Source organism: Pongo abelii, chromosome 2 (assembly GCF_028885655.2).
Source record: "Pongo abelii isolate AG06213 chromosome 2, NHGRI_mPonAbe1-v2.0_pri, whole genome shotgun sequence".
Lineage (NCBI taxonomy): Eukaryota > Metazoa > Chordata > Mammalia > Primates > Hominidae > Pongo > Pongo abelii.
The window spans coordinates 130,779,597-130,803,581 of NC_085928.1; the positions used below are offsets into that span (position 1 = coordinate 130,779,597).

Consider the following 23,985-nt stretch of genomic DNA (forward strand, 5'->3'; position numbering starts at 1 on the left):
TTTTCCCCCAGTTATTGAATATTAATCTAGCTTCCCCCCATGCATGTTATAGATGGACAAATGCTTTCATAATGATTTTTAAATAAGTACCTTCCAGTTTGCTTTGTTTCCTACTAATGCAACTTAGTCTATATTAGTACAAACAGTTACCAATTCTTTTTAAATTCTATAATGAATGTATGTGTATCTGGATAAGTTTCTCTGAAAGAGACATACAGAAACAGAACTGCTGGGTCATGACGTGTATACTTAGGTACTGCCAAAATGCCCCCTAAGGCAGTGTACCAATTTATCCATGATGGAATCCATTTCTCATGTACTTGCTACTACAGCATCTGCAAGTTAGAAAATGCTTTTAAAAAGATGCAGTAGGGTTCATCTTTGAAGCCTAAATGGGGTAGATTATTTAACCTTTTCTAGGATACCTCATCTACGGCTGTGTAAAGTACAGATCCTAATATAGGTAAATAATATCTACTAAATATGCATTATTTTTAGCTTGTTTTAGAAGCAGATACCTATCGATTTCAGAAGAATCTGCAAACGGCAACCAAAAGGCAAAAGAAAAGTAAATGAACACAGCAGTATTAGGTGGTTTTTAATATTGTTTATTAGCACAGTAACAAATGCAGACAAGTAGTCCACAACATATAACCAATCCACTGAGCAACTCCTATTCCACGCCTTACAGTTAACAGCTTAAGGTATTTCACTACAGGTTTTCACAAGTCCTGATTCAGACCTTTTTTTAAACAAAGTAGATTGGCATATAAAATAAAACGCATTACTCATCTTCTATATGGTGTTTTATAGCCACGTGTCCATTTTATATATATGAGATGACAGTCTCTAAAAACTCTGTTAAATATCAATGTTCCCTTCCAAGAAGGGAAAACAAATTCCAATTTTGTTTTAAACAAAAAGTATGTAGTCTTACAGGGACTTTACATAAATGGCCATGTGTGTAACCTGTACAAAATTAAGCTGTTTTAAATTTACAGACTACAAGCAACTGAACCCAAATGTCTAAATGTACATTCTTTTCTGTACTACATTTCAGCTAATATTGCAGAACTAATGACAATTTTAAAAGTTGCTATTACCAATTCTGTCTACTGTAGCAAGATACCTTAAGTTACAACAAAATCTTAGGAAATAAGACTGAATAATATCTGTTATAGAAATACCCTACTCTTTACCAACTCCCACCCTCCCTGACCCCTTCAAAATCATAAGCAGCTCTCTTCTGTGACAGACAAATAATGTAAGAATTGTGAAACCCCAATTTATGTAGCGTATCTCTTGGTCCACTGTCTGGCCATTCTGTCATGTTCTGCTCTGTTGGTCATATACTGAGTGGCAATACTTCCCACCAAGGGGTCGGCTGGAAGAAAAGAATGTAGATTACTTTGGAGAAAGGAAAAGAACATTTTAAACTTTAGCAAATAGTGACAGCTTGGGTAGATATGTACAACAAAGTATGTGTGATCAAACCCATCTTCGAAACACCACTCCACCATGCTGGATATTTTTCCATCAAAATTTCAAAAAACGTAACGGGGGAAAGAGGGAATGCTCAGGCTTTAGTGTACTGATCTGTCTTTATCTTAGTTCATTCCATTTTTCTCCCAACAAACAACACTCGATTGGAGTTTCTTTACTTTTATGTGTTAGGCTGAGTTCAGTAGAGAATGAACGGTCAAGGCTCCAGACTACAATGAACATCCAGCTGTGTTCATGTGACCCTTAGCTCAATGTCACCAGTTACGGCATTGTGAGTACTGTGAAGTCTTTGGGGCTGTTGCAGTGCAACACTATTTACCTTTACGCTGGTTAAAGAGCCAGGTTGCCAGGCAAAACCTGGACCTCCAATTAAGTATAGTATTTCTCTGAATCTTAGGATCTTTAATAAATTTATATTTGGTTTACCTAGAAAATAAAATAAATATATATGTGTGTGTGTATATATACATATGTGTGTATATATATACTTTTTGAGACAGGGTCTTGCTTTGCCACCCAGGCTGGAATGCAGTGCAGTGGCATGCTCATGGCTCACTGCAGCCTTGACCTTCTGGGTTCAAACAGTCCTGCCACCTCAGCCACCCTAGTAGCTGTGACTACAGAAAAATATTTTTAAAATGAAATGAAGTCCCCAAAAAGTCACAATTCAATAGTCACTAAGTATTTAACAACTACCATTTTCAAAATTGAGTGCCATCTCAGTGACCAGCTATGGGGCACATGCTCACTGAACCCCACAGGCACAGGTGCGGCTTGCCAGGCAGAAGACTCGACATTTAGAAGTGTATGATTTGTTTTATAAGAACTATATGGGAAATTAAGCAACAGGAAAAAAAAAAAGGAGGAAGAATAATTGAAACTGTAAAAGCCCAAGGCAAACTTAAGTCAGTCTTCAGTTTAAAATACCTTGTTGCTAGAATATACCGATTAATGTTGTGTGTCTCAACTAGTAGACTGAACTTCTCTTGATTAAAACTTTCTTTTGAAAAGCAGATTAGTTTTTATATTCACAAAGTTGTGCAGAAAAAATAGTTTTGTCCTTTGAAAGCTTTTGGAAACAAGTATTTTTCAGGTGAGGAAGAATAAAACAAGGTAAAGAATTATGAACCTTACCAGGATTACAGTCTGTAAGAAGTGAGCAGATAGAAAGGAGGACTTTAGAAATGGTTAGTGCTGGACTCCAATTATCTTTCAATATGTCCAAGCAAATAACACCTTGACTGTTAATATTACAATGATAGATTCTTGTCCGAAATGTAACCTAAAAAACAAGTGACAAACAATATTTAAACAGCAAACAAACTTTTTACTAAATATTCAACTGAATGACCCTAATTAGAAAAAAAAAACAACTACTCCCAGATAGGTAGTTTTTAAGAAGGTGAATAAAAGCAGTTTTAATTAAAGCTGTCAAGAAGATAGACTTAATAAATTTGATTAGAAAGTGTTCATTGATACCATCTCAGGGACTGTGTCAATTTCATTTAAAATGTTATGTCCACTGATGGCAAGTTCAGTACTTCCTAATTTCATCTTTAGCAATTTTAAATCTTTTAAATATTAACATTTCCAAGTTTGAATAGCTAATTGTTTGCTGACCTCTTGTGTTAGCTGGTAGTACTACACTGCCTCAAAGTAAGCTTTAAAATACTGAGAATCATAAATACCTCTTAAAAACTGAAGTGCAACATAATGGGTACATAAAGATAATTAAACAACATACTTAGCAAACAATGACTACACCCAAAAGGCTGAACAAAATTTGAAGAGAAGTCTATTTTTGCTTTTTTCTGACCGTTACATCAGGTCCCGTAGACATCCTGTCTACCTACATCACAGAATTTACTATTATATAATCGAGTGTCCATGGATGCAGAGCCAGTAATGGGCAAGGACCACAGCTGAACACAAGTCACGTGAGCAGGTGTTATTTGCGTCTCTTAATTTTTATTTGTGAAATATACCAAAACACAAAGTAAAAATTACCTGTAATTTTACCAATTTTTTTAAAAAGTGACTTTCAATTACTTCTTATTGCTGCAATTATACTTTTATCTGGCAGTCTACCTAATCCCTAAGACAGGGTTTTCTTTCTGACTGAATGAGAATCATAGATTGAGTACAAGAGATGGGTGACTTGGGCAATCCTCACCTGTCCTAGAAAGAAAACTGAGGCCTGGAGGTAAGGAATTGAACAAGACCAAAACATGACAGGGAGCAGAACAGAATCCAAAGCTTTGGTAAGAGATTCTGATTCTCTAGTTGTTTGACCCCCTGACCTGCCCTGCCTTTTTTTTGGGGTCTCACTTTGTTGCCCAGACTGGACTCAAACTCTTGGGCTCAAACAATCCTCCCAAGTAGCTGGACTACAGGTGCACGCCACTGCACCTGGCTTGACACCATTTTTAACTGTTCAAAAACCTTTCTCTCTGCGCTGGAAAATAGGGGATTAATTCTAGGTTGCTGACAATATTACTATAAATAGCACAATTTTAAGCACCATCAAAACAAAGCACTTACTCCTAGAATGGTCTCTGCCAGATAAGGCAAAATCAACCTAAAGAAGTGTTTTGTGTATGTTAAAATACTCAGATCTATTAGGACATAAGATAAATCTAGTTTCTGTGATTAAAAATTAAATTTAGAAAAACCTCAACAGTTGTTCTCTTGTGGGAATTAGTAAATTTGAGCATACAGGGAGATTTCTTACCTTTGGAGGCTTGAAGGGATATTCTGGTGTAAAAGTGATATCGAGAAAGAATACACCACCCTCATACACGGATCCTGGAGGCCCTAGAATGGTTGATCTCCATTCATAGATGTTATCGCCTTTGGGACCAGCACTGTGAATAATACATCAACAAATAAACAGATGGTGGCACTATCCCAATTTTTACAGTGTATTAAAAAAAATGGAAAGATTACCTCTCTCCTCTTTTGTTTACTGTGTGGATTCTCTTTACAAAACAAGTATAGAAATGGATGCAGAGCTGCAACAAACTCATAGCCATTGGTCAAGTAAACTGGATGATAAAAGAATGTTAAAACCATTGTAAGCCTACCTAGCTACGAATAAGCAGGAAACCTTCCTCAATTCTCAAAACTCTCCTTGACACGTAGGAAAGTTAAACAATACTTAAAATGAGAAACACGTCTCAGCACCTAGAAGCTAAATTAGTGACAAATGAGAGCAGTTTTTGCTCACAGCTACATCACTTATGACCATTTTAAGCACAGAAGTTTCATTTTCTGACCCACTAACTGGCTCCTCCTTGCTCTTCTACTCCATAATCTCACCTTAAAAAGAATCTAATAGATGGCCATACTTTTTACATTATAAACCATGTTAGGTGGGAGAAGGAGAATGGTAAGTATCCAGTTACAGGTTATTCAATTTTCATTTCAATATGTATTCTATAATTGGCTTCTCTAAATACTAATACTTGAGACATTCCTCCAACCCTGTTAGCTGTTATCATAAATCACTGTTACATACACTTGGGTACACCATAATTTGGCCACAATACCATTCTAAAGCATTGTGTTGGCTTCTAGAGTGCCACCACACCCAGCAAAACTACTCTTTTAAATAAATGTATGATGTGAATTGGATTTATTCACTCACTTACTGAATGCCCATGTACTAGGCAGAGGGTTAAATGTCAGGGGTTTTGATACTGAACAAGACAAACTCCTTCAAGATGCCCTCTGCTAACTGGTTACAAAGTCTGATGCCTTCATTTAAGAGACAGAAGAGATGAAGAGGGAGGGAATAAAAAGCCTACCCATGGGCCTATACTTTCCCCAAACCCATCACAGGTTTTTCTTTTGGTCTGAAATTTGGTGTGAGAGATGCAACAGGTTAGGGGAATGAGCTTATTACAAAGGAAAAGCAAAGGAGAATACAAGTTGGGGAAGAAAACATGACATGGCAAAAAAGGAGGGAGAAAATATGGGCAACCGAATAGCGGGTAATGGGAAGAACAAGGCCCAGACTGGCCAAGAGGCAGAAAGAGCTCGGACACTGTCTACCTCACAGGAATGTTTCAGAATTAAGTGAGAGAAAGAAGGAAACTGTAGAGCAACACACCCATAGGTATCTCTCATTAAATGGCAGTGATCACCATTATTATTAATTCTTTAATATCTATTTGTGATGGGTATTACCAAAAACTATTAAAAACTTGTTTTATTTTTTATTTTTGAAACAGGGTCTTGATCTGCTACCCAGGCTGGAATGCAGTGAGTGGCATGATCTCGGGTCACTGTAGCCTTGACTTCTAGGCTCAAGTGATCATCCTACCTTAGCCAGCTGAGTAGCTGAAACTACAGGCATGCAGCACCACACCTGGCTAATGTTTTCTATTTAATTTGTATAGATGGGGGTCTCACTATGTTGCCTAGGCTGGTCTTGAACTCCTGGGCTCAAGCAATCCTCCTACCTCAGCCTCCCAGAGTGCTGGGATTGTTAAGTGTAAGCCACCAAAAAGTTTGTTTCAGATACACAGAGTTTTTTTGTTTTGTTTTGTTTTTGTTTTTTAAGGCGGAGTTTTGCTCTTGTTGCCCAGGCTGGACATGATCTCGGCTCACGGCAACCTCCGCCTCCCGGGTTCAAGCGATTCTCCTGCCTCAGCCTCCTGAGTAACTGGGATTATAGGCATGCGCCACTATGCCTGGCTAATTTTGTATTTTTAGTAGAGATGGGGTTTCACCATGTTGGTCAGGCTGGTCTTGAACTCCTGACCTCAGGTGATCCGCCCGCCTCGGCCTCCCAAAGTGCTGGGATTATACGCGTGAGCCATCGCACCCGGCCAGAGATTTTTAAACATTGTCTACACCATGAAGTCATACTTTGTGTTTAAAAAAGATGACTTCATACTTTTACATGATATCTGATGGCAATTTTCACAAGGTGGAATGTAGGGAGAGCTCTTAATCAGCCCACTCCCTCTGGAAACAGGCAGTAACTTTTCCAGTGAAATGATATTGCCATTATTGCTTCATTTCCTGAGGTTAGAACCGGTTCTTGGTCATCGTAAGTTTGCCTGTGCATCCCCTCGAAACTTTTATGTTGAAATCCTAACCCTTAATGTGACGGTATTAGGAGGTGGAGCCTTTGAAGGTACTGGGTTAGGGGGTAGAAATCCTCATGAAAAGGGTTAGTGTTCTTAAAGAGAACCTCAAAAGCTCTCTAACTTTTCTCTACCATGTGAGGATACAGCAAAAAGACAGTTGTCTGGAAACCAAGAAATGCATCCTCACCAGACCTGAAGCTGCCAGCACCTTGATCTCATACTTCTAGCCTCCAGAACTGTGAGAAATAAACTTCTGTTGTTTATAAGCCATCCAATTTATGGTACTTTGTTATAGTGAACTGAAGAAAGTCTAGAGACACTGGCTGATACAGCTATGACACCTGGAGTGCAGTTAATGAAAAGTGGACTGTATATGAAAATAACACTAATATAGGGGTTGCAGATAAATAGGAATGCTCTCTTATCTAGTTTATGGTAAACACTTAGAGGTAAAAGGCTACTCTAAAATCTTTTTACAGATGAGGAACCAAGGCCAAGAATTCATTCAGAGAAGCCAGGCTCTCTAAAATCCAGTACTGACAATATTCCAAGCTGCCTCCTAAAAAAAACACTAGAGTTCAGGAGTCGTACTGTTCATGTTCAACTTGGTAGTGCTAAGAAACCAATCTAGAAAAAAACAAAAGTGAGGGCAGTCTAGGCCCTAGAGGTGACATGCTGGCATGGGCCCAATTCTGTTGGTCCTTTAGTATACAAAAAAGATAAAGGTTTACCAATATGTCACTACATGCAGATTTATGGATTGTACAGAAAATTGGTGGTTCCCAAATTTCACTGTGCATCAAAATAATCGATGGAACTTTAAAGATTAAAGATTTCTAGACCCCACCCCAGGCCCAATGATTTAGAATATCTAGAGGGGGACCCAAGAATCTATATATTTAAGTGCCCCACCCACAACCATGACCTTTAAGCAGGTAGTTGGTTGGCATTTGGGAACCACTGCTACAGGTTACTAGTGGGACAACCAGTTAGGAGCATAAGCTTGAACATTTTACAGTTTGTCACCTGTGATAGCTTATCACCTGTGATATAACCACAAATACAGTTAAGATTGCTATCTCTCTGTAATCTGCTTGCAGTTTAGGTGTTAATTTTTTTGGAAGTTCAGAAAAAAGTAGACAAAACAGAAAAGTTAAGGAATCAAGTACAATTACATAATGACAAAAAACATATTACACTTGTATTAAACTTCAAAACTGGAGAATAAAGGTGCAATATAATATGAAAATAATTAAATGCTAAGTGAAATAATATCAAACGTAGTTGACCCTGAAGAAAATTCAATAGTAAGGGATCCCTAACCTGTGGGCCCTCAGGAATTACTGTGAATGGTCTGAGAATCCACTGGAAAAGACCAAGCATTGTTACCTGAATATCAAACTTTTTTTTTTGAGATGGAGTTTTGCTCTGTCACCCAGGTTGGAGTGCAGTGGCGTGATCTCAGCTCACTGCAACCTCCCCCTCGTGGGTTCAAGCGATTCTCCTGCCTCAGCCTCCAGAGCAGCTGGGACTACAGGCACGCGCCACCACGCCCAGCTAATTTTTGTATTTTTAGTAGAGCTGGGGTTTCCATATTGGCTAGACCGGTCTCAAACTCCTGACCTTGTGATCCAACTGCCTCAGGCTGCCAAAGTGCTGGGATTACAGGTGTGAGCCACCATGCTCGGCCCTGAATATCAAGCTTTAGATAGTCACTTAAAGCTGCTATTGGATGAATTCAGGTAGCTTTTTATCATGTGTACTTTCTTAATCAGAGAATAAAACAGAAAAATTCTGATACAGGGGCCTACAATTTTGTTTTTTTCCTAAGTTCTCATTGGAAAAGTTAGGATCTGCTGGTCTACAAAGTGGGCAGGCAGTCCCATCCCCAGGGGTGGAGGACAATGTTAACAACTCTCAGGCCAGTATCAGAAGAACAGGGAATAAGAGAAGCTTTACTTGAGGCTGTTCACGCATCCCACCTATTTCTTGATAAAATGACTGACTAGGTTTGCCTTCAGGTCACCTAAGTATACCCTTTAATAATGTCCTGTCTCCTCCAGAAGATACTTTCGGTTCCACAAGAAGAAATACAACTTTAATTTTAAATACTGGTTGAAGTGTACCATAGAATGGTATGTAATTTAAATTATTAATCCAAATGATTAGAGTATGGAAAATCCTGAATTGAGAAAAGGGGGGGTTGAAATTAAGATACTAAAGAAAGATGGTGAGAGGTGACAGCATGCTGGCAGCCCTCGTTCGCTCTTGGTGCCTCCTCAGCCTTGGTGCCCACTCTGGCCGCACTTGAGGAGCCCTTCAGCCCCCTGCTGCACTGTGGGAGCCCCTCTCTGTGCTGGCTGAGGCTGGAGCCGGCTCCCTCTGTTTGCAGGGAGATGTGGATGGAGAGGCGCGGGTAGGAACTGCGGCTGCACGTGGTACTCACGGGCCAGCGAGAGTTCCGGGTGGGCACAGGCTGCCACACTTGGAGTGGCCGGCCGGCGCCACTGGTCCCAGGCAATGAGGGCCTTAGCACCCCAGCCAGCAACTGCGGAGGGTGCGCCTGGTCCCCCAGCAGTGCCAGCCTGCCAGCACCAGGCTTGAATTGTCGCCGGGCCTCAGCTGCCTCCCCGTGGGGCAAGGCTTGGGACCTGCAGCCCGCCAGGCCGGAGCCTCCCCTCCGCCCCCGCAGTGGGCTCCCCTGTGGCCCGAACCTCCCCGATGGGGACCGTCCAAGGGTTGAGTGCGGCGGGCACACAGTGCGGGATTGGCGGGCAGCTCCGCCTGCAGCCCCATCGCAGGATCCACTAGGCAAAGCCAACTGGGCTCCTGAGTCGAGTGGGGACTTGGAGAACTTTTACGTCTAGCTTGAGGATTGTAAATGCACCAGTCAGCATTCTGTGTCTAGCTAAAGGTTTGTAAATGCACCAATCAGTGCTCTGTGTCCAGCTAATCTAGTGGGGACTTGGAGAACTTTTGTGTCTAGCTCAGGGATTATAAACGCACCAATCAGCACCCTGTCAAAACAGACCAATCAGCTCTCTGTAAAATGGACCAATCAGTGAGATGTGGGTGGGGCCAGATAAGGGAATAAAAGCAGGCTGCCCCAGCCAGCAGTGGCAACCTACTCAGGTCCCCCTCCACACTGTGGAAGCTTTGTTCTTTCACTCCTTGCGATAAATCTTGCTGCTGCTCACTCTTTGGGTCCGCACTGCCTTTATGAGCTGTAACACTCACCGCGAAGGTCTGCAGCTTCACTCCTGAGGCCAGCAAGACCACGAACCCACCAGGAAGAATGAACAACTCTGGATGGGAGGAATGAACAACTCCAGACGTGCTGCCTTAAAAGCTGTAACACTCACCACGAAGGTCTGCAGCTTCACTCCTGAAGCCAGCGAGACTACAAACCCACCAGAAGGAAGAAACTCTGAACACGTCCGAACATCAGAAGGAACAAACTCCGGACACACAATCTTTAAGAACTGTTAACACTCACCATGAGGGTCCGCAGCTTCATTCTTGAAGTCAGTGACACCAAGAACCCACCAATTCCAGACACAATGGGAGCAGAAAAGTACATTTCATAATTTTGCATTAAGTCTACCCTGTCTTCACCTGAGCACTTATTTTAATTGAGATTCTCTAAACTGGGTCATCTCAGTTTTGTGTAATATGATTTTTTAAAACCAGCCAACCAAAGTATCATTGGGGTTACAGAAATAAGACTGTGCCTCTTTTAAAAAACCCACTTATCCCTGTTTGAAGACATTGAAATTTAACTGTGATTAGAACCTTTGCATAAGAGGATGTAACTGAGAAAGTGAAAAGACCATGCCTATACCTTTCACATTTTCCTACACAGAGGTTTAAGGTTTATTTGTAACTAAAAGCACTTTTCAAAATATAAGCAGAATACATACAAGGCAAAAAGAAAAAAAGATAACATAGTTTTTTCTTCTAATCAAAATAAATATTACTCTGATACAGATTTTAAGAAAAGAGTCATTTCTACTTTAACACAATATTGTCTTCTTTCTATAAAGGATTCTGACTTCACACAGGTATGTAAACAATAGGAGCAGGGATGGCCACGAGCCACGACACTTCTGTCATACAGGAAGCTGTGTCTGTTAACTGACAGGAAACTCTCCACTGAATAAACGCAATGAACAAGGACTCACTTCTGACAGCTTTTCCTACAATCCTGGAGACATTTTCTCCCTAATGACCACTGGACAGCATGGCTACATATCTTATGCCTCAATATTATATTGATAAGTATACAAAGTAAAAAACTATCAACTGGTAGTAACTTTTGCTTTACACATACACAGTCTTAAACAGCATCTGCACAGTATAAACTGTACTACAAATCATTTGAGGTATTAACAAACCAACTGTCAAAGACTGTCATTAGCACAGTCTTACTAGAATCTGTTGTGTTCCCTGGACTGACTTAAAATCTTCCAGGGTAACTCCACAAAGTAACATTCATGTTTTCTTTTTGTTTTAAAATAATGTTTTTGTGAGTCTTTCCCCATTCCCATTCTCAGTACAAACTTATTACAGACTACTCTGCTGTTCTTCCATTTCAATGGTCAGAAACCAAATCTGCATTTCAATTTTCAAATGACATTATTGATTTCTGTTAAAGAACATCCTGAAGCAAAGTGAAATTTAGGATATTTTTTGAGTCACAGTCTCGCTGTGTCACCCAGGCTGGAACACAGTGTGTGATCTCGGCTCACAGTAGCCTTGACTTCCTGGGCTCAAGTGATTCTCCCACCTCGGCCTCCCTAGTAGCTGGGACTAAAGGCACATACCACCATGCCCAGCTATTTTTTAAAAAATTTTATTCATTATTATCTTTAAGACAGAGCTTCACTCGTGTCGCCCAGGCTGGAGTGCAGTGGTGCCATCTTGGCTCACTGCAACCTCTGCCTCCCAAGTTCAAGCAATTCTCCTGCCTCAACCTCCTGAGTAGCTGGGATTACAGGCACCCGCCACCACACCCAGCTAATTTTTGTATTTTTAGTAGAGATGGGGTTTCACCATGTTGGCCAGGCTGGTCTCGAAATCCTGACCTCAGGTGATCCGCCCGCCTCAGCCTCCCAAAGTGCTGGGATTACAGGCGTGAGCCACCGCGCCCAGCCTGATTTTTACATTTTTCGTAGAGACAGGCTCTCACCAGCTTGCAAAGGCTGGTCTCAAATTCTTGGGCTCAAGTGATCCTCCCACCTGGGCCTCCCAAAGTGCTGAGATTCACAGGTGTGAGCCACTGTGCCTGGCCAGTATCAATTTTTTAAAAGTCTTTCTATCAAATGAATTTTTACATTTTTTATTGGGAGAGAGGACCCTTGCCTACAAACACATAAACTATAATTCAGATATTATTCTAGGCATAATTTTAGAAGGCTTAGTTATCTGCTGTCATATCCTAGAAAAAAAGTGAGAGGATGAGAGGCTGGGAAGATGGGAAGATAAGCATGCTAGAAACAGACTTGCGGACTGCTGGGCGAGCACTGTTAAAGCAGCCACGCACACAGCACCCACCTGGTGCCCTGTCCTCCGCCGTGGCCCAGGCCTCCCTGGTGCCCACGGGCAGGTATCAGAGCACCTCCTCAGATGTTAGGACAGACACTGAGTGAAGAGAAGGGAAGGATGGTTAGTCTTACACCTGGAACACCTACGAAGAGAAGTTCTAAAGCAAGAAGAAAGCATTTCAATTTGGGACATTTATTTGCAGTGGGAAATTGGGAAATGGACTATCAGACCAGATTTCTATCCTGTCCAGTCGGCCTTCATTTCAGTCTTTCCACACTGTTTTTCTGGGTTTGTACTGTGCTAGAAAGACAACTGTCTTATACAGGCTGCAGCTCATGAATTTGTAAATTCTGTACCTACCAAAAGATTTAACACTGAGAAAATTAAGATAACCTTGGGAAATTCTAAAACAGTCTCTTTTCACTTCTGGGATGTAGGTGTTTAGGACAAAGTAAGGCCACTGTGGAAGTCATATGCCAGATGCACAGATGGCATTGTATTTGTTGTGGACTCTGTAGATGTGGAAGGATGGAAGAAACTAAAACTTAACTTCATAAAATAACTAGGATACAGAAAACCAAGCAGTTCCTCTACTTATTGTTGCTAACAACAAGACTTCAGGAACTCATTCTCTCAGGAATTGATACATTGTTGGCAAGGGGTGAACTGAGCTCATCAAGTCCTTGGCATTTGCAGCTTACCTGTGCAATCATAGGAGATGGACTAAAGCAGCAGTCCACAACCTTTTCTGCACCAGGGGCTGCTTTTGTGGAAGACAATTTTTCCACAGATCAGGGGTGGGGGTGGGGGGGTAGGATGGTTTGGGACGATTCACGTGCACTGCATTTATTGTGCACTCTATTTCTATTAGTATTACATTGTGATATAGAATGAAATAATTATACAACTCACCATAATGTAGAATCAGTGGGGAGCCCCTGAGCTTGTTTTCCTGCAACTAGACAGTCCCATGTGGGGGTGATGGGTGACAGTAGCAGATCATCAGGCATTAGATTCTCATAAGGAGCACGCAACCTAGATCCCTCACATGAGCAGTTCACAATAGGGTTTGCGCATGCCTATGAGAACCTAATGCCATTGCTGATCCGATCTGACAGGAGGCAGAGCTCAGGCAGTAATGCAAGCCATGGGCAGTGGCTGTAAATACAGATGGAGCTTCGCTCAGCTGGCTGGCCTGCCCACCCACTGCTCATCTGTTATGTGTGTAGTTCCTAATGGGCCAGGGACCAGTACGGGGTCTGTGGCCCAGGCGCTGGGGAACCCTGGACTAAAGGAAGGACTTGAGACAACTACATGATAATAATTAAAAGAAGAAAAACATTGTGGCAACAGAAAAAGAAATGATGACTATCGCTACCTTTTAATCTGTGGGGAGTAGGTTTTCTCTGGTCCGATTTTGACAAATGCAGTGTGTCTCAGCCTGGTTTGCCTGTCTGCCCTCCTGGGTGCTATTGAAGCTTTGTTTTGTTGAATTATCAGATGCCCAACTCTGTTGCCTTGTGGAAGATGAGTAAATGCAGTGCTTCTTAAAGTGGTCTCTTCTCCCTACCCCACAAATCTTTTGGTACTGCCATTTGGGGAAGCCAAGCAAGGATAGTAAATTGACCAGAACACAGTTGTGACATTTGACTTCAAATTAGTGAAATAAAACTTTAAAGAGTAGGGGGGGGAAAAAGAGACATGCGGACAGCAGCAGGAAGTAACAATGAAGAAAGGGGCAGAGGCAGGGGCAGAGTAGCAACAGTGCCAGCGTATTTCAAAAAAGGGCAGAGGCTTGGGATCAACTGAATTAGAAACTCAGTTCTACCTATTTAAAAATCTCAAGTAATTCCTGATATTATCTCATAGTGCAATGACTAATGTTTCGTAAAAATAAAGAACTGGCACTTGGAATAAGCTTTATCATCATCCTCAGAAAGCCAGATGTGGCACAGACTGCTTATTAGCTACTGCATGCCTATTCTCCTTTTGTCTGTGGAAGCTTCATGATAAGCTTCTGTGTCACTTACATAAAGTACATCATTCATATCACAAGCCCCCCCAAACACCCATATTTCAACAGTAGCCTTAGAGCAGTGGTTCTCAACTGGAAGTAATTTTGCCTCCTACCCCACCCCCTGACGTTTGGCAATACTTGCAGTCATTCTGAATGTCACAAATGGGAGGGAGGTGCTAATGGCATCTGGTGGATAGAGGCCAGGGATGCTGCTAAACATCCTACAGTGCACCAGACAGCCCGCACAAAGAATGATCTCAGCCTCAAATGTCAACAGTGCCAAGGCTGAGAAACCCTGCCTTAGAGAAAATTTGCTCAAGGTTAAGCTAGTAAAGGGAAGAGCTTCAATCTGAATCCCAGCTGTTAGACTCCAATCCCAGTCTTATTTTATTTTTCTGTGCCTGGTACACCAAAAAAGGATCTATATATATGGTTGTTGTTGTTATTATTAAAAGTTAATTTGCATATACCCTGAATGTTCTGTAGACTGATATTCAAAATGCCGCCTCTGGACAAGCAACATTGACATCCATCCCCTGGGAGTTTGTTAGAAATGCAGACATCAGACTCTACCTCAGACCCAATCAATGTGCATGTTAACAAATGATTCTTATGCACATTAAAGTTTGAGAAGCCAGCTATAGAGGATTATTAAGAGCAATGAATACCAACTGTTTTTTTTTTTTTTTTTTTTTTGAGACAGTGTCTCACTCTGTTGCTCAAGCTGGAGTGCAGTGGCTCAATCACAGCTGGCTCAAGTGATCCTTCCATCTCAGCCTCCTGAGTTGCTAGGATTACAGGCGTGCATCACCACACCTGGCTAATTTTTTGTAGAGACAGGGTCTTGCTAGGTTACCCAGACTGGTCTTGAACTCCTGGGCTCAAGCGATACTTCTGCTTGGCCTCTGAAAGCACTGACATTACAGTAGTGAGCCACAGTTCTGATTTTCTAGATTTAAATTACCATTAATATTATTTAGCTCCCTCCTCCCTTGTCTACAACTCTTTGCAGTAACAAATATGCATCAACCCTGGTAATGCCTAGCTCTATTAAGACAAAAAACAAAAACAAGAAACAAAAAACAAAAAACCCAAAACTGAATTTACAAAATGCTTATATGAAAAAAAAATCCAATTACATCTGCATTCCCTATGACAAACTACTACTAAAAATCCATTCCTGATTTACTCTTCTATTGCTAAGAAATTCATAGAGAAGATAAGCTATGAAGGTAGCAATCTACCAGAGATACCGGGTGAAAGCTGCCTTCTCCATGAGATCTATTTGGTACATTTTTACCCTCAGCATCCCTTCATAAAACAATAACCATTTGTAACCTAGAAGCAAGTGGCAGAAGGAACTTGAAAAATGACAAAACCTTACTAAAGAAACTAACAGGGTAGTGACACGATTTTGTAAGTGCTATTAAAAAGCAGGGCGACCACTGCCATAGTCCTAATAACTAAGTTAGAAGGCCTCCTCACCTAAGGTGAGGAGAAGAGGAAAGGAAGAGGCTCTGGTACTGTGAGGAGTGTACCATTCAGGTAACTATCCCTTGGAAAGAACTTGCAGACCTAGAGCCAACCTAAAGGGCTCCCCAGAAAAACTAGTACCCACACACAAGAATTTACATATTTGGCTGGGCACAGTGGCTCACACCTGTAATCACAGCACTTTGGGAGGCCAAGGCGGGCAGATCACGAGGTCTAGAGATAGAGACCATCCTGGCCAACATAGTGAAACCCCGTCTCTACTAAAAATACAAAAATTAGCTGGGCGTGATGGTGAGCGCCTGTAATCCCAGCTACTCAGAAGGGTGAGGCAGGAGAATCACTTGAACCTGGGAGGCGGAGGCTGCAGTGAGATGAGATCACGCCACCGCATCCAGCCTGGGCGACAGAGTGAGACTCCATCTCAAAAAAAAAAAAAAAAAAATTCACATTAGTGGTATCCACTGTATCAAGGAAGTTATACTGGAACACGGTGGGGCTAAATAGGGGGTATATCTTCCTAACTATGGGAAGGAGACTATCCCAGGCACTTAAGATCTACAACAGTGTGGCCATTTAATGGCCGCCTAACAAAGCCCTCCAAAAGTCTTATAACACCAACACTGAGGAAATGGTGCCTACTGTCTTCCTCCAGCATAAAGTAGATAAACTTCCAAAGGAATTTTTGACATAACTTTTTGTGACACACAAGGATGATTTGTGGCCTATGGAAGCTATAGAGTTCATTTTTAAAATTTGTTCCAAACCAGGAAGAGAATAGATTTGTCTGGGTATTTACACAGAATGCTATAGTCATTTGGATACAATCTTTTGTACATCAGAATTTAAGTCTCTAGGGAGTAGTAATTTCCCACACATACTACAGGGCTTGGCACACTAACAGTTACCAATATTTAATTAGATGATCAAATATGTACTACTGTTTGGGATTATATAACAGTGTTTCCAAATTAGGTAAAATAATTAAAACATCACAAAAGCTCAATCTTGCCCAGTTAGTCATTCAGTCGTAGGTTTTACTGTATATGCTGTTGCTCTATTGACAGTCCAGCACATCCGGAAATTTACATTCCAATATTGAAAAAAATTAGATGCACATAGAGTAAGGACACTATTTTTAAAAGAAAACTACTTCCAAGTAACTTGTAAGTAAAGGGTTAAGATACTCTGGTAGGGATGACAAAAGAAGAGCAGACCTAAAAAAATGTGGACATTAGGGGGTCACTCTTAACTAGGGATGGCTAAATGAGGAGTTACTAGTACAGTGAGCTAAGGAACCACACTTTCCCTTCTGGCCTGTCAGGGTAGTTGTGAGGGTAGGTAGCAAGCAAGTAAAATGACAAAACTAGTTCAATGCCAAGCGCCGGAAAGAAGCAGGGGTTGGGGGTACAGCAGTGATTAGAATTAAAGTAAGATCAGTATCCCTTGTGTCTTGAAAGCCATTTTCCTCCGTAAGATTAAACATGTACATAAATCAGGATAAAGGTGGATCCAACAATAGATCTTTTCTGCAGGAATTACACAAGCCTGACTTGGAACAATTCTAATCTGCCCTTTCGCCCAAGAAGTTAGAAAAAATGAGTCAGGACAGAATCCAATGCCGTGTGTGTGTGGTGATGACTCCTCTACTCCCACTAAAGAATCCAGAGCTTGGGTATCTGGTATCTGCCTTATGGTCGAGTCCAGATTCTTCAGCTGCAATGCTTATACTACGATATACAAAACTGCTATTTAAATGAGTAAATACCAACGGGTTATTAGTCCTGGTTCTTCAGTTCACAGGGCACGACCAACTCTTCTATTGGGATGATTAACTATATTGTGGATAAGTGAGAGTCAGCTGGGGGAAAAGCAGAGCATCTTGTTCAGACTTTTTGAGGGGAGAACGTATGGTTAACACCTCTACCCTCCACACATTTAGTGCTGATCCCCAAAAGCAACAGTGTCACAAAGAAAGTTTTAAAAGGATACCAAGATTCTCTTAAAGGAGCTTATCAGGTTTTACTCAATTCTAAGAAAAGATTCTGACCTACATCTTTGATTATGAAATTAATTTTAGCTAAAGGTTTCCCATTACACTCAGCTCCTTACGCAGCTTCCACACTGCAACTGCTGCCAATCTCAAACTCCAGGTGGGGCAGTCAGGGGGCTGCTAGGTCAGTGGGAAGCATGGGAAGTGACTCAAGTATAGAGTTCAAGAAACAGACTTCAATAACTTGCTACAAAGCAGAGTTGTGTGAACAGTCTTGCATAGTGATTTTTTTGGTCACTGTGATGTGAATCTATTATTTTATTGTTTGGCAAAGACTTTATCTGGTAATAATAATTTTCAGTTTTTTGCTGCCCACTTTTGCTTTCAAAAGTGTTCCAACTTGCATGTTACATGGTTACCCTATTTATGAAGGAATTAGAACACCTCCCTGCACTGGTCAATCAGCCTGAAACTCTCCTGCCGGTCTCTTTTTTTTTTTTTTTTTTTTTTGAGACGGAGTCTCGCTCTGTCACCCAGGCTGGAGTGCAGTGGTGCCATCTTGGCTCACTGCAACCTCCACCTCCCAGGTTCAAGCAATTCTCCTGCCTCAGCCTCCCGAGTAGCTGGGATTACAGGCACATGCCACCATGCCTGCCTAATTTTTGTATTTTTAGTAGAGACGGGGTGTCACCATGTTGGTCAGGCTGGTCTCGAACTCCTGATCTCATGATCTGCCCACCTCAGCCTCCCCAAAGTGCTGGGATTACAGGCATGAGCCACCGCCCCCGACTGCCTAATTCTGACAATTTTGCTGCTGCTTCAACCTCCACCTGCACCCTCCCAGGGCTGTGGGGTCTCTCATCCTAGGTCCAGCTCCCTGTATCTTCTCTCAGTACAGAGCTCATGTGAATTTGGAGGATAAAGATGCCTTCAGCTGAAGGTAGCATTTATATCATCAGGGAAAAACTAGGCAGTTCGCCCAAGACCCTTTCAAGGGAGCCCCATAAAGTCAAAACTATTTTCATAAATCTAAAACATGACTTACCATTTTTACTCCCATTTTCTCACATTTGTACTGTGAGATTTTCCTGAATCTACACCAGGTGTGAGAAGGCCACAGCCTGAATGCAGAAGCAGGTATGAAAACCTACCTGTCTGCTAGTAAGTCAGACATTAAAGTCATCTGCAAATATGTGAAATAGTACCAGTTTTCTAGGTTAAATTTTTTTTTTTTTTTTTTGAGATGGAGTCTCGCTCTGTTGCCCAGGCTGGAGTGCAGTGGCGTGATCTCAGCTCACTGCAACCTCTGCCTCCCAAGTTCAAGCGATTCTCCTGCCTCAGCCTCCTGGGACTCCAGGCATGCACCACCACGCCCAGCTAATTTTTGTATTTTTAGTAGAGACGGGGTGTCACCATGTTAGCCAGGATGGTCTCAATCTCCTGACCTCGTGATCCACCTGCCTTGGCCTCCCAAAGTGCTGGGATTACAGGCATGAGCCACTGCGCCCAGCCTAGTCTGTTTAATTTTGAAAAACAGTTTTCATTTAAAATGTTATTTATATTAATATGTTTTTTGTTATTTTAAAATCAATCATAGATGTTTTAAATAATTCTGTTTTAATTTTGAATATGGTAAAAATCCATAATTGTTAACCATATAATCAAAAGCTGCTGGGGTCTGAAATAAATTTTAAGAGTGTAATGGGGTCCTGAAACCAAAGAGTTTGAGAACCACTGGGCAGATTATTTTAAAATTATTTTGGTGTAATTGGCTAACCATTAAAATAAGTGCTTGATTCTTACTCCCAGACATTAAAAAACAAAAGTTAAACTAAGAATTTTAAATAGGAACTTAAAGAAAATATAAGTGAACAGTTTTATACTTTTGGAAATAAGAGAAGCCACTTGAACTCCTGAGCTCACTGACAAACTACAGCAGAAGCTGTCAGTGCCTCACCAACACATCCCTTAGGATTCTGGTGTGCTATGGCCAAGTTCTAGCTACCCTTATCTGCACCTCTGTGCTTAAAGCTGCTCTGCCCATAGCAATAGGCAGAAATACAGGTAAATTAACTCCATGTGGCAGTTTTACAACACTGTCCACAGATTGTTTGAAACTGCTCAAAGAGGCAGAGTCTAATTCCCCTCCCTCTGAATATGGGCTGGTGATATTTAAGTCTAAAGTGATATAAGTGTGACTTCACAACTGGCTCCTTTTTTTAAAAAAAGGAGCTATGGTCCCCCCGGCCCGCCATCTCATCCTGCAGCTGTCTGTCTCTCCCTTTCTATGTGCCTTGGAAACTCTAAACATCACATAAGAAGCCTAGTACTGCAGAGACTGTGTGGAGAGACCACATCAAGAATGAGAATTAGCCAAGAAGCCCAAAGTGTTCCAGCCCTCAGCTATGTGGGCCTTCCCAGCCCAGGTGGAAGACCAGATATGTGAGTGAGGAAGGCTTCAGATGACTCCAGTCCTAGCCCCTGTAACTGCATTAGAAAGCTTCCGTAGGAACCAACCAGCTGAGCCCAGCCCCAAACTCTATATCTATGAAAGATTATAATCATAATAAAAAATGGTGGTTTTTGTTTATTTTGTTATGTAGCAATAAATAACTGGAACACTCCCCCCAAGAGCAGCCCTCAATGAATAACTGATCATTTGGGCGGGATCATTCTGAGGCAAGTGTTCTGCCCAATTTCCCAGTTTCTGCATAGGCAATTTTCCCTGTGGGGGTTGGCTTAATAAGACATCTTTTTTTTTGAGACAGGGTCTCGCTATATTGCCTGGGCTGGTCTTGAACTCCTGAGCTCAAGTGATCCCCGACTGCTTCAGCCTCCCAAAGTGCTGGGATTATAGGCATGAGCCACTGAGCCCAGATGAGACATCTTTTACTGACTATCTTTTCTTCCTTAGCTTCCCTTTGTTCTTTGTACCTGGAAATAAACTACTTGTATTTGAACTCTCATCTCACGAGTCACCTTGGGGTGAGAGGGCAGGCAGGAGTGCAGGAATGACCAAAACTGAGACATCACTGAAGTTAAAACACACACACACAAAGGAAGAGACCAACAGATCTGACTACATAAAAATTGAAAATCCTTAAAAAAAAAAAAAAAAAGATACCATAAAGTTTATAAAAAGGTTGGGGGGGGGGATTTTCAGTTCATGATTAAGGGCTAATATCTTGACTAATTTAAATAATAACAATGGATAAAGTACACAGGCAGTTCTCAAAAGTGGAAAATAAACATATGGCAAATAAAGAGATGCACAATCTTACTTAGACTCAAAGAAATACAAGTTAAACACTCTGGTACTTTTACCTATCAGAATGGCAAAAGTTTCCAGTAAACACTTTGATATAGAAATTCTGCTTCTTGGAATGTACCCTAAGGAAATAACTGGACATGTGCATGTGACTATAGTATAAGGATATTTTGGAGACTCTTACTTATATATGATGAAAAAAATTTGGAATGAGCTAACTTACTGACAGGAGATAGGTTCATTGGAGTACAACCATATGACGGTATACTGTACATCTTAAATAAAATGAGGTATATATACTGAACAAGGAAAGAAATCCAGACAGATTGAAAGAAACAAGTTCCACAACAGTATGCAAAACAAACATTTTTGTAAGATATAAATATACCGGAACTTAATAGTGGTTATACTTGCAGGATGAGATGCAGGGGATTTTCTCCTTCAAACAGATTCCAATTATTGAGATTAAAAAAAAAACCACTGTGTTTACTTCCCAATTTCTATTCTGAAGGACAAAATAAAGGTAGAAGAGATGGAATCTAATCTACCTATTAATACAGAAAGTAAAGTAATAAGAGAAAGTAAAAGTGGCCGGGCGCGGTGACTCACGGCTATAATCCCAGCACTTTGGAGGCTGAGACAGGCAGATCACAAGGTCAGGAGATCAAGACCAGCCTGGCCAATATGGTGAAACCCCATCTCTAATAAAAATACAAAAATTAGCCGGGTGTGTTAGCGGGCGCCTGTAGTCCCAGCTACTCAGGAGGCTGAGGCAGGAGAATAGCTTGAACCCGGGAGGTGGGGGCTGCAGTGAGCGAGATCGTGTCACTGCACTCCAGCCTAGGCAACAGAGGAAGACTCCATCTAAAAATAAATAAATAAATAAAAATAAAAAATAAAAGTAACTATGGTCACCCTAGGGTAAGTAGCGTTTCTGAGTAGAAAGCCAATGCTTTAAGGACTTGGAAAGGTGGGGGGAATACTGAGTCTGGGCTGTCAATATTCTTACTCCAGCCATTCGAACGTGTGTTTCATTTAAGCCCAGTTTTCAGTTATTTTTACAACAAAGTTGCTTAGGAACTGAGGGGAGATCTTTTGACTCATTTTCCTGCTTCATTCCAAACATGTTTTCAATAGTGACGCACTGATATGCTACATCTTTGGGTAAAAATTATCTAGAACACTCATTCATAGGAAATATTTATGACTGCTGCCATTCCCATCTATAGCCCAATGAAAATCATCAGTGACTACAAGCGGTTTGGGTCTCCTGTGGCTCTGTGGTCACACTGAAGGACAGATTTTGGCCTTATGATAAAAGCTTCCACTGACATTTTATTGGAAAATTTGGAAATACTCAGACTAAATGGACACTATCTCACTGTTTTGCCTTCTCTGCTCCCTCCTCTATTCAATTCAGGTGCTCTTTCCTACCCCTCTTCCTTCTTCTTTGCTCTCAGACATGGGACTGAGATACTGAATCTCCAAGAGACTACAAAACCTGCACCAGTATAAACGAAAGGGCTCAAGTTTACTCCAACAGCAGGATGCAAATCTGCTTTTGAAATGAGACAGGGGGACCGGAGAGCCCACACAGGAGAAACTTCTGCCAAAAGAGGGTGCTCTTTCTCCCTTCTTTAATGTAGAAATACCAACTGTTAGCTAAGATAACTATTTGTCAATTTATCTGAACAGTCAAAACACATGGAAGACTTGAAATGGGTGAATTCAATTGTGTGTAAATTACACCTCAACAAAGTTGATGATAATTTATCCAAATATAAGCAAAACAAAAGTCTGAACTCAATTCTCCAGAATTTATTACATACAGGTTTGTTCTGACCTACTATTTGTACATCTAAAATATCACTCCAAGAACCAACATAAATCAAAGACAGAAAAGTACCCTAACATTTGCAGAGAAATATATAATTTTCAAAGTTCCTTCATAAACTTTGACTTCTTTTGATCTTTGCCCAGAATCTTTGAATCAGGAAAGGTAACATTTATCCATTTTAAAGATGAGGAAAATAAAATACATAAAATATAAAAAAGACAATAAGAAAATAATACAAAATAAAGAAATATATTTAAAAACAAACAAAGAGGAAAAAAAAAAAGATGAGGAGAAGGATTCAGGATTAAGTGATTTGTTTGTACAAAGTCAGAAAGCTTGGAAGTCAGTTCCGGCTAATGGCAATCCAGGTTTTCTTAAGGTGATATATTTTTACTACACCCATGAAGCTTAAAATGAAGTTATCTGTCTTTGGACTCAACACAAAAGTTGTTTAATCACATTTACTGGTCTGCCTTTCCTACCTTATTATTTCATTTCTCTTTCACATTTGGATGGAAGCTAGGATTAAATAAGAACAAGAAAATCTTGTGATCTGCCAAAAGGTGTTATTAAAATTTCTTAATACCAAAAATTAAATCACTTTATTTGCAGAAATGAATTAGGTGAAAATAAAAGCATACCACACAGAGTACTTAGTGTGGAGGAGAGGAATTTCGGTAATAATGGGACGACTCCCAAAATGCAGAGAATCCCCCACCTTAATGAAAACCAAAGAGATTTTGGGGAAACAAGCATCAGTTCAATTACAGTCCAAATGTTATGCCCCTAAGCTGCAAAGAGAACAAGATGCACAATTCTTTTTTTCCCCCTAGAGCTAAAAAAAGCAGGTATAGAACATGAGACCTACTTTCTCCAGCTCAGAAGTTAGGTTGGTCCCACAGTCCAGGAATTCAGATCCACTTCACTCTATTCCATTCTAGCTCACAGTGGCACTGGGAGGTCCAGCAGTCATTAGAATGACCTGCACTGAAATGTGAGGTCAACCCCTGCCTGAGGATACAATATCACCCACTGCTCAATGCTCTGTGAAGCTGAGGCCTCTGCAACTTCTTTGTTCCCTCCCTCTCCACTGCAGGATCCACAACTCAGAACTACCAGGAAATAACAGGGTCAGGAGGTGAGGAGAGCTATTTACTGCACTTGGGGGAATCACTGGCTTCTTTCTTGGCCCCAGCTGGCCTGGAGAGACAAGAGGAAGGCTGTTTATATTTGCAT

At 41.1% G+C, this 23,985-nt stretch overlaps 1 protein-coding gene and 1 pseudogene across 4 annotated transcripts in view; one reads left to right on the top strand and one right to left on the bottom strand.

Annotated features, from left to right (window-relative positions):
- Window positions 1–587: 587 nt before the first annotated feature.
- UBE2E1 (ubiquitin conjugating enzyme E2 E1) overlaps window positions 588–23,985 on the bottom strand; it is an 83,592-nt gene continuing 60,194 nt past the window's right edge. For 3 of the 4 annotated variants that reach the window (XM_024245074.3, XM_054552506.2, XM_003776300.5), the window contains 3 exons: window positions 4,235–4,367; window positions 2,638–2,785; window positions 588–1,384 (listed from right to left, as the gene is read on the bottom strand). In XM_024245074.3, the coding sequence (XP_024100842.1) occupies window positions 1,287–1,384; window positions 2,638–2,785; window positions 4,235–4,367 (379 nt within the window). In that variant the 3' untranslated portion in view covers window positions 588–1,286. Of the gene's footprint in view, window positions 1,385–1,635; window positions 2,786–4,234; window positions 4,368–23,985 lie in introns of those variants that run through there. The other variant, XM_009239278.4, reaches the window with a different exon arrangement.
- LOC103890232 (ADP-ribosylation factor-like protein 4A) lies at window positions 12,086–17,992 on the top strand (annotated as a pseudogene).